The 17840-nt window shown below is 39.4% G+C and overlaps 1 protein-coding gene across 1 annotated transcript; it reads left to right on the top strand.

Annotated features, from left to right (window-relative positions):
- The first annotated feature begins 6243 nt into the window (after positions 1-6243).
- LOC306704679 (calpain-5-like) lies at positions 6244-17602 on the top strand. The gene is made up of 13 exons (XM_079171143.1): positions 6244-6379; positions 7625-7813; positions 7941-8072; positions 10071-10279; positions 11175-11367; positions 11449-11639; positions 11988-12065; positions 12163-12358; positions 12455-12577; positions 14524-14726; positions 15579-15700; positions 15804-15940; positions 16753-17602. The coding sequence occupies exons 2-13, from the start codon at positions 7649-7651 to the stop codon at positions 16933-16935; spliced, it is 1932 nt and encodes a 643-aa protein (XP_079027269.1). The 5' UTR covers positions 6244-6379; positions 7625-7648; the 3' UTR covers positions 16936-17602.
- Positions 17603-17840: the final 238 nt, after the last annotated feature.

Genomic DNA, 17840 nt, shown 5'->3' with positions numbered 1-17840 from the left:
ATACCTCTGCTGCTTTCCACTTTTACTCACAGTGCCACCTGTTGTCTAGGAGAACCATTCTTTCTCTTTTTAAGGCCTTAGCCTCCAGGGTTATGACACCATTTGCTGCCTGAGAATAACACAAACCAGTTTTTCTTTTTATTTCTTATCAAATCAGTTTCGACCACGTCGTGACTGTTCAGCTCAGACATATGTTTCCATTTGCAGGTTAGCCACTATTTCTCAAAAAAGGGCACACAGGTCACTGACCAGCAAGATTACACGGTGTAAAAATGTCACTTTGGTCTCAAACATTTTTGTTAAAGCATGCACTTTTACGTTAATATTTCGGTCACAGAATTCCAAGCAGCAAATGGATATTTTTAGGGGTGTTAGTCAGAGCTGACTCAACTTTTTTATCACTTGTATTCGTAACGTTCCTCTGTGTCCTCCTGTCCTACAGTCTAAGGTGTGAAAGGTAATGGTTCCTTGTCAGGGGAAATCTGCTAAGCCCGATAAAGTCTTTCTTACCCGCTGTAAATACTGTGTATAGCTATCTATCATAACATCTCTGCCCATTGCTCTGCTTCCATAACGTCACTACAATGTCCGTCTAACATTTGCTCAACATGATACAGGGTATGGTCAAAGTAAAAGAAGCGCCAACAAAACGAAGTCCCACCACAGAGGGTGAGGATGAGTGGGATGCAGCTCCCGACTGAGGATTATCAGAAGCCAAAGCCTCCTCAATTCATGTTCCCACCTGAATATATAAACAAGAGGATTATAAAACCATCTATAAATTGACACTTTTAAACCACAATGGAGGCCTCAAAATCCTTATGTTGGCAGTAATTGGCATTCGTCTTGTCTAATCGGGGACAAGGAAATAACTTTGTAAGAAAAAGCCTCCCACGTAGCCCTCAGTGAAGTCTTTGTGTTGGTGTTTCCATTATTTTGACCCTCTACATAGACAGTAGGCTATACATGGTATACACCATCTGTGTTTTAGATTTTCACAAACCGCAGTGCATGATATTGATGAATGATTATGAAACTTAAGACGAAGCTGATTTCAAGGACCTAAATGGTGCATAAAAACAACCAAAGGAAAGAAATATTAGGCCCTTTTTAAAAAAAAAACAAAGCTCACACATTAAGTATACCGTCTAAATCATTCCCTTTATGCCAGGTGGTGACGTTAAATAGTACAATATGTGAAATTGAAAGATAAATAAATAAAGGTGTCAAAGCCAAAGTATGTTTTAAGTATGATGAGGATTTTTAGACCAATAATTATAGAAAAGGGAAAATATGTAACTTTATTAGTTAGTAAATATGCTGGAGGAAGCACACCTGGAGATTTATGCATGTTACTTTTAACGCATCAAAATAACATTGAGATTAAATCACACATCCTGCTCATTTGGGGTAATTAGAGTTCTATCAGGGCACTAAACAGTAGTTGGGTTTCTCCTATTTTGCATGGCTCAGCATAGTTCTCTGATACAGAAAACTTAATGTTCATCTAAATCTGTGTGGGTTTAAAATTTGTATAAAGTTTTATTAATTTATATCAAGGGTATGTCTAGGATTTATTTCTAGTTGCTCACATGAGCTCTTAACACTAGTACTTTTTTTTTTTTTCAAGCCTCTGTGTGCAACTTTCTACGGCCATATTTCCTTTTCTGTCGTCACGACTTGCGTCGTGTTTCTTACAAATCCACTGAGAAGAGTTTTCTCAGATCTTTGCAGGGAATCGAGCCTGAGAATCGCTAAATTGGACGACATTGAAGCACAAAGAAGGGAGCTACTTATTTCTCACAGCAACGGACACTTTACGGTCTACTTGCCAGCATTTAAACGCGTGACAATTCATTTTTTTTATTCAAAAAAAAACATGCTGCACACGTAGCATCCTTTTTCAATTCTATGCATTCGGATTCAAGAATAGTTAAAAGTATTTTTTTTCTTTTCGGTAGGAATTACCTTTTTTATACCCAATAGCGTAATGAGAAATAAACTAAGACAAAACAATGTCCATTCAGGTAATCGATTGTGATGATGTGAAGTTGTAGGAGTGATCTGGTGCTGAAAGCTACATCTTTCTCCTGCAGGGAGAGCTGTCACGCCAGCACAATAGCTAATAATATCCGCTAATCCAACAGCAGGGGCACCTCACTTTACCCGCCGTTTTGTACAAAACTCCCAATTGTTGTCACACAGTTCTGTATAACCTTACATGCTAACAATGATTTTTCTACAGCTTATTACAGCGCTACAGCATATAAAGCATTAACAGAAAATGTGTGTTGTCTTGTGTTAACCTGCCTCCACCATGTAAGACTGATGGTGTGAATTCATCACCTACAGTGGTGCCTTTTTTTTTTTTTTTAGGATTACTGTCTTTTGATAAAAATTAAATAGGACTTCGAAGGCTTGATCTTTGTTAACAGCTGTTTGTAAAACATTTTTAAACGTGGTGAATGATGAGGCCTCCCAACACACTTTGTTTTGTAGAGCTACAGGACACTTTATCGTGGTGTAAATACGCTCCCTTCCTGTTCTTTCATATGTATGCCTTTCTGATCGAATGAATGACTTTTTGTTTTTCTTGGAAATTAACAATGTCCTTTTTAGTGGTATTTTGCAATGTCACAGTGGCTTGTTTCAGTGGTTCATTCAGTGTATTAACCGGTATCCTTTTGCAATTAAAACGGTTGTATTTCACCTCTCTGGTCTTGAGTTGTTTTTTTTTACAATGATGACCACAATGATAAATTTACATTTTAGAGTCTCAAATCAATGCAACAATACTTTTCACTATTTCATCCATCGCTCAGAATTTTACAATCAAAGCAATAGTATGTGTTCGTGTGCATATGTGTGCTACGAATCTGTCGGGAGACGTATAAATAGATAAAAGATTCTGTGTTAAAAATAGTATTCATGTGGAGATCACTACATAACCATCTTTATCACCATGGCAACAGGATCTGTGTCAAACATGTCAAACAACGGCTGAAGCGGAGACAAACAAGATCGCAGCAGCTCTGAAAGAAACACAGGAGCTGCTGGAGTCTGAGCGTCTCAAGCTGAAAAATGGACATCAACAATGGCACGAGGAGAAGTCTTCCCTCGTAGACCAGAATAAAAAAGCTTGTGAACTTTATCAAAAACAGGGGAAGATCATAGCTGATTTTGATAGAATACAGAAGGAGGCTAAGCAAACGCTGCAGAGAACTAAACCTAACTAACTAATGAACACAAAACCCTAATATGAAGGCAAATCACTTAATATCAATATTACTGTATTTATATCAGTATTTTAATATAGATTTATAACTGCATATTTTTATTGTGTTCTGTTCCTCCTCCCTGCTACATTATACCACACTGGATCTGACGGGGCTGCTCTGGCGGCCTCTGCTGCAAGTCAGGGCACACAGACGCCATTTTTTATTACCTACTGCACAAGGCAGACACACATTTACCTTAATGAATGTCCTGCCGTCTGCTGGCTATGATGTGTGCATGCTGTAACTTCTCCCTAATGAGAACAATTGAGGCTTCACTAAAACATTTTTTTGGTCAGCTTCCTGCCAAACAAAAACAAAGAAACAGGAACTAAAATGTTATCAGTCACTATCTCGTACTGTAAATGTACAATGAATGGACTGTAAATGTTTAACACAGGCAGTGATGATTGAATGTCTGTCTTTGTTGCCAACCATTGGAGGTCATGCAAGCTTAAAGCCTCTCGACACCCACACAGGTGTTTTCAGTTATTGGCTTATTATAGGATCAGGTTGCATGTGGCCAAAGCTTTGTTTGGAATTACAACTCTTCATCTACCGATACCAATGATATGGGTGCAATTTGTCCCGGCCTAACAGGTGAAAGAAAGCTAACATGACACTCAGGGAGACGTCAGTCAATTAGTCTTCACACATCCACACAGTTCTGAGAAGAGCGCTAATCAGACAGATTAACTGAAAACACCTGTCTGGGTGTTCAGCGGCTGTAAACTCTTAAAACCATCAGCAGCAAAACCACAGTTTTTCTGCTACTGCGCTTTAACGTTTCCACAGAAGTGAGGCTGCATGACGTAATGGTAAATATGACAGGAAAAGGAACATGCCTATTGCACAGGCTTTGTAGAAATACTTAATGCAGGAATTCATATTTGTAATTCCTGAGGTATTATTTAGTAAACAAAAGTCTGATGACACTGATCCTGAGGAGCAGTTGACATTGTGGTCTCTGGCTATTTATTTTGTGCCAGAGAATGTACTCTTATTCCAAATATCTTGTGCTTTTACGACCAACCCGCTTCTCACGCTCTAGATAAGTTTCAGATTTCATATCATGGCGACGTTTCGGGTTAAAGTTCACTGCCCTCTGGCTTCGAGAGTACAAGCAGAAAGCTGTCAGCTGCTGCTTTTCTACCAGCAAAATGAAACGTATAAATCTCTGCTAATAGAAGCAAAGGGGCTGTGATGGTCCTGACATCCCACATTAACAAAGCATTGAACAGAATATACTAGATAGTGATACAATAATTGTGCAGTTTGCCGAGCCGTAGCGGTGGAGTTGAAAGTGTACAGTTCGTCCTCAGGGTGGCGCTAAAGGACACGTGGTTAAAGTCTCTGTGGAAAGTTTGATTTCAGTGTGCTTATCAGTTTATGACATATTTTAAGTATCTTTTTGGCCTGAAAAAGAGCTCATGGAGTGTCCAAAATGAAAGGTTTTATTCTCGAGGGAGCATGAATATACTCTGTAAATGTCATAAAAATCGGCACATCGCATTTTGATGTTTCTAATGTGCACGTAGAATTTCATAAACATCTGGCGAGTAGATGATGAGATATTTTTCTCTGGAACAAATCGTTTGGCAGAACAGACCAACTGACAGACATCATCATCCTCAGACCCCGCTGAGTGGGCCAATCGGTCTAAATGACCAAATATGAACAGTGTTTAGAATCAAATAAACGAGTACACCATTATGAAACTATAAAACTAGATCTAAAGCAATATATTATGAAACAACTAAACATAAACATTTCATTTTTAACAGCTTTACAATGTTTTTATTAAATAATGCCATTATTTCAATGAGTTTTCATAATGCTATTTTATATTTCATAATCTGTTTGTCATTATACTGACTCAGCTTTCAGTCAATCACATGCTCTCTGCAGGTTTGTGATATTGTGCTATATAAATAAAAAGGGATGTAATTAACATACGCTATATTGAATTGGCCATTCAAATATTAATATTTAGAATGACAATAATGTAAATATTTTGCCAAACAAATAGGGGTTTAGCTTTTTTGTGTAATTGGCATGACATCTTCTGTGAATGTATACATTGCCACAAGGAAGAGACCCATTGACCCTTGACCTAGTGGCCACTATCAGACCACTGTACATAACTACAGTCATGTACAGTGTAATGTGCACTGTGAAAGGCCTTACTGATGGTCTTCTTTTTAAATAGGTTCATGCCAAACACTTCGTGACTAGATCATTTTTCTTTCCCTCTCTCAAACAAGCCTTTTCTCATGAACTTGTGATCACCTCTGAAACATCCCAGTGGTCCTCTCACATCATAGTTAATCCAAATGATTAACTTTAATTTCATGATTTTCTTCGGTTTCTTCTTCTTCCTGTCTACTTTGGTCTTGCATGGATTGACCTCATTGCTGTTGGCTCCCCACTAGCATTCTTCTTCAGATCTGAGTTTCAAAGCTGGAATTTTCCAGACGAGATTTGTCTGTCTGAAGGAGTCAACGCTCCTCTTGTGCTCCTTAACATTAAAGGTGCAAGATACCAGACAGGGCTTACATTGTTTTCCTGAGTACTCCACTTTATCTTTACAAAGTAAATAGTTTTTTGCTGCTATATTGCAGAGAGCCTGCCAATTTATTGTATTACCACAGTTCACACTAAGCTCATTAGTTGTAGTTTGCTCAGTTTTACCGACCTCTGGCCAAAAGCAGGATTTCCTTATATGTGTGAGGCACAACAAATGAATTAACATCTGCTATCGTAATATAACAAACGCTCAAAAGGACAAGTGTTGGCTTGTTTTACCTATGAGTGCTGGGAGTGAGAAGGTGTTCAACTTCAGTCTCCTTCCATCCCTCCTTGCAATCAGCATAACCCCTCCTGCTGCAGAGAGGTTTTCAGGCTGTGTTTGTATGCGAATGAACGTGTTTGGGGAAGCCCTCGTAGCCTGAAGCTGATACTGAAGAAACTGGGTTTGGTTCTAAGAAAAATCTGTTGTTTCTTGTAACAGATATGTTGGATTGATGTGAACACATCGAACAGGACAAGAGGACGTTGAATGTGTTTTGAGCTCATCACTGCAAGGAAAAGACCGCTCACCACAGGTGAGTGTTACCTTTTATGTTACTAAATGACGTGCTGATGAGTCTACAAGGGGTGTTTTACACTTCTGTGTCCATTTGATACTTTACGAAGCAGTTTTCTCAGGTACAAGTCAGTACAAACTCCTCTTTAAAATGTGAAATATTTAAACATGGCTGCAGCCAGATCATATATGTTGTCTGATCTGATGTGTTCGTTTTCTTGCTGGGACAGCGCTGAAAAAGACAAAGACTTTAAAACAATGTCCCAAATATCACCACAGAGTGCCGGCACCGAATGGAATGTGACCTGCTGTCACCTTTACACATATTACAATTACCAAACGCAGAATATAAGACCAAATACTGTAAACGAATGTTGTCGATGTAATAAAGGAAATGTTTTACAGGCCTTTTGTTACACTTACAATCCACTAAAGAAGAGCAAATAACCAAACAAACTTTAGCCAGAAACTCTCAAACAGATAACACAGACTCACAACCTTGTTTACCCGAACACCCAGAGCCACTGAATGATTCATTTTCTCAGTCAAAAACATATGGTGACTATGACGTCTTGAAGGTATCTCACTCCTTCTTCCTAATGTCACGTTAAACAATAACAGGTAAGGTAATAAAATGAATTGTGAATTGAACAAACAGCCTGGGTGTGGTTCGAACAATGTGCATGTGGTGCATAAGTAGGCCTCTTGTGCGGGGGAGGGCGATACAGGCAGGTAAAGCATTTCGAAACTTCTTTATTGTGGCGCAGGAAGGAACATGTTTCAGGCTGCTGTTTTTTTGTCTTCTCTCCATTCCTCTTCTTGTTTTCCAGATTACATCTAGTATTTTTTTTTCATATTTACATCCAAGGTATTATCACCTAAATTTAGATGTTGTGCCGTTTCAGTTCCAGACATTTAATTTCTCTCTGCCGGTCAGATCTGGTTAATTCTTTTTTTACAACTAATTGGTAAAATATATTTATATTGTTTTGGGTCTTGTTGTGAAGATCACGCTTCCTGGCATTTTCTTGCCGCTTCCAGTAAATTAACTTCAGTATGCTTTAATGTATTACTCTTGGCAAACATAAAATATCAAGATTTCATTCAAAATGATTATATTGAGACGTAGTCAGTGTGACGAGACAAAAAGATCAACAGTTAAAGTATCGCACAAAAAAAATGAGGGAGAATAGAGGGAGATCCTCCCAACAGCTAAACTCTATATAAAGTCTGACAACGACTGGTGTCTGTCATCATTCTGCAGCTGTGAAGCTTCAGCGCCTGGACCATGTTCTCCTCTGCTGTCCCGTACAAAAACCAGCAGTACTCTATGCTCAAGAGCAACTGTATCAACAACAAGAAGCTATTTGAGGATCCAGAGTTCCCAGCCATAAATGCATCGCTGTACTTCAAGAAACCACCTCCTGGTTATGTGGAGTGGAAACGTCCAGGGGTGAGTGGCCCTGGTGGTAGTGGTACATCAGGCAATGAAATTATTGCTACAAATGAATATGGTCATATTTTACTGTACCAGAATGCTGAATAAGTGTGTAACGTCCATCTTCACTTTTCTGTTGTAGGAGATAAGCAGTGAGCCCCATCTGTTTGTGAAGGGCATCAGCTCCCATGACCTGAACCAGGGAGATGTGGGAAACTGTTGGTTCGTTGCAGCCTGCTCCTGCCTGGCTTTGAAGCCACACCTCTGGAAGAAGGTGAGTTAATTTGCTTGTGAAGATGTGAGCCAAAGGGCTGGCATCTTTAATGTTGGTAACCACATTTTAATAAGGCTTATGTACTGTAGCGCCAAGGAATAAACTGCAGGTACAGCAGCACTAAGGAAAATGGTTCGGGTAAAATGATGTAACCAGCTGGCAGCTCAGGTCAAATCAGGTCAGCAGTAATTCACCTGCGGCACGATGTCAGTAAAACCAAAACGACTTATACGACACATTTGTCTTTGCTGGTAGATTATACAATCCAAATCCCAATATTACAGACCTATTATATCTTTTAACATAATCATAATACTTTTACTCTTAAATCTCAAGAGATTTATTTTTGGAAAAGCAGATCAACAGATGAGGAGGCAGCAGCAGGATTTATTGACTAAATAAACTTCGAAAGTCCAAATGGAACAGAAGGCAGGCAGGAAATGGGAAATTAATACAATTTATTTAAAAGGCACCATGTACAGTTTAAACATAAATGTCACCATTCGATGCACTGTACCAGATTGTAGCTTAAGCTAATTTGCATCTGCAGTACCTTGGCAAGTCAAACAAGGACAAGACAACACAGTAAAAGGAAAAGACATAATACAAAGATATACCATAAGGAACATACAAGACACTCAATACAACGCTACACACAAATAGCATATCAGAAATTAATGTTTGTCAATAAAATCAAGTCAGAAAGACCACAAGAATTGAGGTCAGTGTTTTGCAGCTTTTAAAATACCTTTTAAGTTGGATTTAAAAGTGCTAATAGAGCTGCAGCTCCCCACACCTTCAGCCAGGGTGTTCCACTGATGTGTTGCTTTTACAGAGAAGGCAGATTGTCCAAAAGTAGTGCACCGAAATGGTATTTTATAATCTAGTGTAGAGTAGGGCTGCACGATTATGGCCAAAATCATAATCGCGATTATTTTTATCAATATTGAGATCACGATTATTTATCGCAAATATTCATTAATGCCCAGTCACCAGACCGTAGATGCTTGGCGGGGGGGGGGGGGGGGGGGGTGCGCTACATGGCGGTGTGTAAATAAATTAAGCACAAGTACTCGTCCTTCAAGCTCCCGGCTCGCTACTCTTCTTCTTCTACAGGGTGCGCGCATGACACCTCCCATCTCGTTCGCCCCCTGGTGGTTGGCTGACTGTTATTTGAGGAAGCGCTTGATTTGATATGTAGCACAGCATTTTAAACGTCAATATCGCTGACGATCATGCTCATTTAATTGTGGCAGCCAAAATCGTGATCGCGATTAAAATGCGATTAATTGTCCAGCCCTAGTGTAGAGGATATTCTTGCTGATCGAATGGAAGTTACTGAGCGAGTGTATACAAAGTCACGGAGTGGAGGAGGGGCCAAACCATTTAAAAGTCTATAGACCAGGCACAAATTTGAGAACAATCTAAAATTGTCAAAGCTCAGTAGATTGTGCTTCTCCAATACCCTACAATGGTGAAAGTGCAACGGCCTTTTGTCCAGGATTTTTATTATTTGCTTATATAATGACTCAAGAGGTCTTATGGCTGTTTCACCAGCCTGCCCCCAACATGTAATGCAGTAGGACATGTGGGAAAGGATCATGGCATGCATAAATATCTTGGCTGCATTTAGAGAGAGATAGTTTCTGATGTGTCTAAAATTTGCTAGGTTAAGTTAATGGCAATTATGGAAGAGGAACCAATGGAAGCTCAAATGTCAGCAATGTCACATATTTTGATATCTATTAAGTTCTTTTAAAAGTTTACAAAGAGGGGCGCCTTGATTGGTTACTTAGAAATGCCCTGAGCAGGGTGTCCCTGGTTTGAACCTTGGCTGGCTGGACCCATCACTGCATGTTTTTTTTCCACGTTTCCTGTTTTGCTTTTATTTAAGTCAAGGACCAAGTTACACTTAAAGTAACTGAGCTGCAAAACACACTGGAAATGACCCATTAATCACACTTGTTGTATTGTGTTTGTGTGTGTGTGTGTTTCCAGGTAATTCCTGACCACACGACGCAGGAGTGGGATCAAAAACACCCAGAGAACTATGCTGGAATCTTCCACTTTCAGTTCTGGGTGTTTGGAGTGTGGGTGGATGTGGTGGTGGACGACCAGCTGCCGACAGTCAACGGTGAACTCATCTACTGTCACTCAAAAGACAACAACGAATTCTGGAGTGCTCTGCTGGAGAAGGCCTACGCCAAGTCAGTACACTTCAACCTGCAGCGGCCAGTTGCGTGACCATAGACCTCGTCTTTGTCTTAAACATAACTTTTAGTCAGACCTGATAGACACTTGTTGCATAAACTCATCGACCGTAGCATAAACTTCCCTATGAGTGACTTGTATAAAACTCTTGCGCTATGCATTGTGGGTCAAATTACACTTCACTGAAGTGAACAAATGGCAGATGCAACAGCGCCATCACACAAAGCACAGGAAAAGAATGAAAGCTAAAATGCATAAATTCAACTGTCGTTAGAACTGTTTAGGTTATTCATAAACGATTCAAGAACGGGGTACAAGAATCCAAAAAAGTTGGATAAACAATAGAAATAGTGAGCTAAAAGTAACGTTAATGTTAGCGGTTTAAATAAAATAGGTTAGTTAGCTAACGTTAGTTAAACATTTTTTTAAAGTAATGGGTTAACAGTCAAAATAGTTAAGCTAATAGTTAAAAGTTAGCTAGCTTAATGGATATTGTTAAACAGTTGAAATAGTTAACATTGAGTCAGTTGGCGTTAGCTAACTAGCTAACGTAAACAAATTGTTACAATAGCAACAAGGCTCTCACTTCAGTCTTAGCCAGGGGAGAGGTGGCTCTCTGTCCTACCTCAAATTAAGTCTGTCTTAATATTCATGCAACAGAAAGGGTTTAATCAATTTGACTTTTCTAACCTGACAATCTCAGACCACTCTCAGGCCAAAATTAGTCTTAAACACATTTTATGCAACTGGCCCTGATTTGTATGTATGTATGTATGTATGTATGTATGTATGTATGTATGTATGTATGTATGACTGCATATATTTTCATGTTTCTGTAACACATCAAACTTCTTACTTAACTTTGGTTTACCTTGCACCTTTCACATCCAGGCTTACTGGCTGCTATGAGGCCTTGGAGGGGGGAAACACCGGAGATGCTGTGGTGGATTTCAGTGGCGCTGTGGCGGAAGCCATCAACCTGGAGAAAGATGCTTACTATAAGGACCAGAAAAAACAAGACCAGCTGTTTGAGGATCTGCTAAAGGCCTACGACCGTGGAGGAATGATAAGCTGCTCAATTACGGTCTGTGCTCTTCCTGCACGTTTTAATTCTTTGTCTCTATACTTCAGAGATACTGAACAGTTGTCTTAATAATTTCACCAGGCAGAGCCTCATGAGATTGAATCCCGAATGGCAAACGGCCTGGTGAAAGGCCATGCATACTCAGTAACTGCAGTGAAGAAAGTGCGCATGGGTCACGGACTGCTGGCCTACTTCAAGAACGAAACCATTCCTCTGATCCGCATGAGGAACCCCTGGGGCAAGACTGAGTGGAACGGAGCCTGGAGTGACAGGTGAGGAGTGCTTTAAGTCCATTTCTTAGACTGTTGTAGTTCTAACCAGATGAAGAGCAGGAAGTGAGGGCTGTGCAAACCATACACTCCTGCTCACAAGGGTTGTGTATCATGATTAAGATGTTAATTTGCCATATTTTGTTGAAAACAAGGACAGTGCATATGGAGGGACAGCAGAGAAGTTGATAATGGTCAACCTTCTCTTCTGTTGTGAGATGTTGAGGACTTGAGGACCAATTCTTTGTGAAAAAGCAAAAGCTGTATTTTATGACTCAAAAGGTGGATCTATAACGTAGTAATTCATAAGTGCATTAATCATCTTCAATTGCTTTGCTTGCTGTTTGTCAGCTCTGAGGAATGGTCAAAGGTTGGTGATCTGGAGAGGGACAATCTTGGCATCACAGTCGAGGACGATGGGGAGTTTTGGTGAGCGATTTTAAGTTCCTTTAATCACAACGGTCAACCTGTTGAGTTTATCTCCTCTTTCAGAGTGTAATAATACATTTTGTGTTCATTTTGACAGGATGGAATTCACAGACTGGTGCAAGTTCTTTACAAATGCAGATGTTTGCCGTGTCATCAATACCTCTCTGATCAGTGTCCATAAGAATTGGAATGAGGTTGTGCACTTTGGGAGGTGGACCAAAAACGTTGAGCCGCTCTTAAACCGCTGCGGTGGCTGCGATAACCACAAGCTGACATACCTGCAGAACCCACAGGTACTGCAGGCTCTGAATGGTTTCCTCACATCACCTGTGTTCATGCACATGTACACATTTATTATAACTAATGTTCCACCTCTTCTTCTTTTGCAGTACTCGTTTGATGTTACAAAGGAGGCCGATGAGGTTCTGATTGCTTTGCAACAGAAAGACATGAAGAGCCACAGAAAATATGGTCAAGGAGAAAATCTAGTCATTGGCTTCAATGTCTTCAAGGTAATACGTCCACCATACTTTATTAATCTATGAATTCATGTTTGACAAGCGATCTATAACTGCTTATGTCATCATAAATCAGGGGTATATAACGTTAAAAGATTTTAAGGATTCGTGACCAGTGATGAGTTCACTACAGAGGAAATGGTGTTCGTGTGGGACGCAGACGTTAGTCAAAGGTCAGTTTATTTAAGGAGGAAAACAGGGTAGTTTTGTCAGTTTGGTTTTGGTCAAAGAAATTGGCATCATTTGACTTTTCTACTCTTTTGTTGAGCAAACAGTGAACAGTTATGTGATTGTAATGACAGGCAGACATGACTTTTTAGGTTTATCGGACCATTTCAACAAGAGCCTAAATCCCACATGATTAAATGCAACAAATGCACGTACTTTAGTTGATTGTTTCAATACGAACAACAGAGGGGAACCAAACACAGTTAGTGACAATTCCTTCTAAACTCCCAGTAAAGTGCAAAGAGTTCAGTCACCTGTACAGCTGCCTTCTTTTTAAATCTCATGCATCATGGGCATATTTGGTGGTTGGACCAGATTTATAAAAAAGCGATTCCTTCTAAATTACAATATACTGTACATGAAACTAAAACCTCTACTTGAAATGTAGAATTCTACAATAGAGATAATTATGTCTAGAACTTTTATAGAGACAAATAAAACTCAGTAATGTGTTTCAGTAGAGGTCTTAACTAAGTGTTAAACTGCAAAGTCAATGCTGTCCTTTCATGCAAATGTAAACTTGCCAAACTAGATTTTATCCTACTTATTAGATTATCATATTCAAATGAGGTAATGTAAACATATGCAGTGAAACTGACATCACATTTCCCCTAATACTTGTTAGAGTCCTGGCTAAATTCAAACACACGCACACACTACACACTACACACTACACACTCTTATCACTCTGACAGAAGTGCTGCCAAAGGGGCAGTTCTGGACAGCAATAAATGCTGATGCCACAAGGAGCATGTGACTAAGAAAGCAAGCTGTGTGCGTACGGCCTGTTGCACTGCTGTGAGCCTGAACCTGAATTTAACCCTGGTCATCTATGGTCATCATACCAGTGATGTATCCTCCTCCTTCATCTGACGGAGTCCAGACACTGTGTCCACATTCTCTGCTTTCTATGTTGTCACCCACAACACCTTGTGTTTCCCTGTTTGAGAAGATTATCAGTGGTTGAAGAAGGACTTTCAGTCTGGTATTTCTTTTATCAGATTGACAGTTATGAACCAGAATACACATTTTAATTAAAATGTATTAGTGGACATCTTGAGGGCAACTCGGTGAAAGCCTGGAGGAGTACTATGACTATTATGTCAAACTATGGCTGGCTGTTAACTACCCAAAAAAGAAGAATATGCAGGATAAGCCGTTTTTACTTTTTGCCTAATTGACACACCATTTAGCTTACCAGTGTAATAATTATATTACTCTGTCCATAGAATACACACTTTTTTTAAATGTATTTTTCTACCACCAGGAGGCAGAAGAATCTGTGTAGGCAGCAAACATTTTATTATCACTCCTTCAGATACTGTTTAAACCATTTAACCACCACAAATTGAATTTCCGATCATCACTTGTGTCTTAATTTTTCACCATCTGAGCCGCTTTGTTCTGCAAACAAAAAATGTTCTAAAACCTAAATGAGGTGCCATAGTGTGATTTCTAATGAAATATCTTATCCAGGTTACTCAAAACCTGGATAAGATATTAACGTGCGCAAACACATTTCCTGAATACTGCAAAAACACAATCCTAACCAGGATACTTGAGTGCACATGTAAATGAAATGCATGTAACACTCATTGTTATAATCACGTGCCAGACTTTATATCTGACGAGTACAGTGAGTGATCTGGTCAGTGATTTCTTTATTATTATTATTATTATTATTATTTTTTTAAATGCTTTTCCTTTTCCAGGTGGAACTGAACAGGGAGTATCGGATGCACGACATCCTGACCCAGCGGTCAGTGGCCAAGTCCCGCTACATCAACGCTCGGGCGGTGTTCACGAGATGCACGCTCCAACAGGGCCGTTACGTCATCATCCCCTCCACCTTCAAGCCTTACACGCTGGGGGACTACATGATCCGAGTATTCACCGATGTGGACTCAGGCTGCAGGTACGTCTGTGGTGGAGGTCTGGTGTCGAACCAGCGGCTGTGTGTAGTTGTAAATCAGCAGCATGGCTGTGTTTTATGTTGTCAGACAGAAATGTAACATTCACTAACAATTATCAGGTCTTAAGAGACACTGAGCCTGAACACAGCTGTTCTTTCACTGTTCAATTCAGAGACTAATGGAGGGATTTTATCCAAAGAAAGCACTCAAAAGTGACTGTTTTGGAGAATAGAGACATTACAATTATGTTCACATTAATCCCTTGCACAGTAACATTCCAATCCCACTGCTTTTCTTGGCCAAGGATTTTGTTGCTGAAGTTCTTGTTGACAGACTAACACCAAATCATATTGGCTCTAGGGATACTGACTCAAATAGCTTGGTTATCGGTGTCAATGGCGCCGCTCCATTCGATTCAGTTTCATACTATATAAATACGGTCCTGGAATTTGTATTATCTTAGTTTAGACTATTTTTTTGCTGCATTAAAGTTTTACACTTGAATTTAAATGTTTTGAAGATTCTTTTCAACAAATTGCTTCTGTACAATTTATTATTTTTATAATAACTCAATTAATTCATATCTATGTATTTATTTGTTAGCTTTTGTTTTACAAAGATAGGAAAGCAGTGTTTAGGTCAAGTCTGGTGTTGCCAGTCTCTTCCACAGTGAGGCGTGTATCTTATTAATCAAACACTGGTATCTGAACGGGACTTGGTGTCGGCTGATAATAAAACCCAGGTATCGCTATTGAAAACTGGAAAAGTGTCCAAATTGATGATTGCAAGATCGAGGTGAGAGTACAAAGATATAGGTCCTCTCCTGGTCCTTAAATTCTCCTCTTCTCTTGCAGGGATCTGACGGAGGATGAGCCACAGGTAAAATGCTGTAGTTCATTCTTTGGATACCCACAAGCTGTGACTCACGTCTACGTCCACGGAGCTGAGGATCTGCAGAACCAGGACCGTACAGGAGGTTAGAGGACTTTACACAAGCCAGACTTTTACCTGAAATCTACTAATAAGTGTGATGAGCCGATATGGTTTGCTGAAATAGATCTTTACATGTTCTCATGCAGGTGCAGACCCGTATGTCATTATATCCTGTGAGGGCCGGTCGGTACGATCCACCATCAAGAAGGACACCCTGCAACCAGAGTTTACAACCAGCGGCATTTTCTACAGGAAGAAGCTCAGAAAGCCCATAACTGTGGCGGTAAGATGGCATCCCTCTCATCCTTATGACTGTAATTAATCTCAGTGACTGGCGGTAGAAATGCATGGTGGGTCACTGTCCTGTGGAAACCATGAATCTTGAAAATGTCAACTTCAGACTCAGAAAAGCAGTTTTGTTTTAAGCTCAAAGACGAGGCATTATTCAGTGATCGAATATGTTTTTAAATGGTTTTGGGAGCAAAGTGTTGGAGAATGTTTGAGAAACATAACCCTTTAATTTATTTATAATAATAAATAAAACAAGTAACTTGTTAAGCAGCCCCTAATATACTTGTTAAAGTCAGATTTGAGTGTTTTCGTATTGAAAAATAAGATACAATGTGCTTTTGCAGGTCTGGTTGGTTTTTACACTACAAAGCAAACAAACCCCTATTTTAATAAAACTAGTGCTTGGATATTATTAGCTCCACAGTATTAGTTTCAATGGTGTGGAAAGTCTTTCATAAAAAGATAAATTCAATATAGACTAATAAGAAAACCAGTTTTTTATTTACATTTTTTCACATTTATTTTATTTTCTAATATATGTTCGGTGCTCACAATAACTAATAATAATGAGAAAATTAACTGACTGAGTCCATAAACCAGAAAAGCTGACATTGATCAACTGACATGTAATGGCAGCTTATAATCAGCAGTAATTGAAAGCACAGGACATGATCTTTGCTTGATGACATTATCGCTCAACATAATCAAATCAGAGTCACCAACCACTCCGTCAAAGCCCTGCAGATGATCTGTTGTCCTTTTTATGATATCCGACGGTGAATCATACATTTAATTACTCGACAGGTGTGGAACAGCAACGGAGTGAAGGACGAGTTCATGGGCCAAGTGGTGCTGACCGGGTCGGTGAAGGACACCTCCGAGCCTCAGAAGCTTCAGCTGAGGAAGCGAGGACGGCAGATGGCTGACGAGATGCCCGGTAACATCAGTGTGCGGATTATCACGGCCACTCAGCTGACCGCTATGTGATCTCATCACTGACCTGAGCGAGGCCCAAGTCGTTTTTTAAGTGGTGAACTATGTGCTGAACATCTTGTGAAACTTACTTGGCATGTGCCTTCATCGAAGCACTGAGAACAGTTGTGGTTTAACTCGCTTTCTGCTGTTTGATGTCCATGGTTGTGCCTGATTTTACACTATCATTTGCACGTTAGTGAATTGTTTGCAAAGTTGACAGGTGAGCAGGGCAGTTTGAGACGGACTGAATGTCAATTCCTGTCATTTTGATCCAAATGTTTAATCTTTTAAATTCTCTTTTTACTTTTGAAATCATTGTGTAACTTGTAAAGTATTTTTATATTGATGTTTTGTAAGTTGTGTTCAAAGATATCATTCCTTTTTTATGTTGCACTATAGATATTGTGAGTGATATGGCAGCAATATGTCATTCAAGTCTTAACATGTTTAATTTTGTTCTCTATGTTCACCTTTATGCATAAAAACTTGTACAAGACATAATAATGTATCTATTTCTGTAATGCACCTTCTGCTCCTTTCTTCCATCATGTTTTATTCTCATGATTATAAAAAAAAATGCAAAACACTGAATGGCATAAATGATTGAAAGAAGTTCAACCTACCAATCACAATAGCATTAACACAACTCTGGTTTTCTTCCTCTTTTTATTTCAGTCCAGTTCCCAAACTGCAATATTTAGTTTTTTACACTCAAGACACAGCCATGCACAATTCAAAGTTCAAAAAGTCTATTGCTTCAACCACAAATAAAAATGGTTTGATCTCTGGCCAAAAGCAGGATTTCCTTATGGGTGAGGCAAAACAAATTAACATCTGCTGTCGTAATATAACAAACGCTAAAAAGGACAAGTGTTGGCTTGTTTCACCTATGAGTTGTTGGGTGGTGGGAGTGAGAA

Source organism: Pholis gunnellus, assembly GCF_910591455.1.
Source record: "Pholis gunnellus genome assembly, chromosome: 13".
Classification (NCBI taxonomy): Eukaryota; Metazoa; Chordata; class Actinopteri; order Perciformes; family Pholidae; genus Pholis; species Pholis gunnellus.
This window is presented reverse-complemented; position numbering and strand designations above follow the sequence as displayed.

Coding starts and splice junctions, on each gene's coding strand:
- LOC306704679 (XM_079171143.1), top strand. CDS start 7,649: ATGTTCTCCTCTGCTGTCCCGTACAAAAACCAGCAGTACTCTATGCTC. Junction 10,280..11,174: donor CTGGAGAAGGCCTACGCCAA/GTCAGTACACTT, acceptor TTTCACATCCAG/GCTTACTGGCTGCTATGAGG. Junction 15,701..15,803: donor GAACCAGGACCGTACAGGAG/GTTAGAGGACTT, acceptor GTTCTCATGCAG/GTGCAGACCCGTATGTCATT.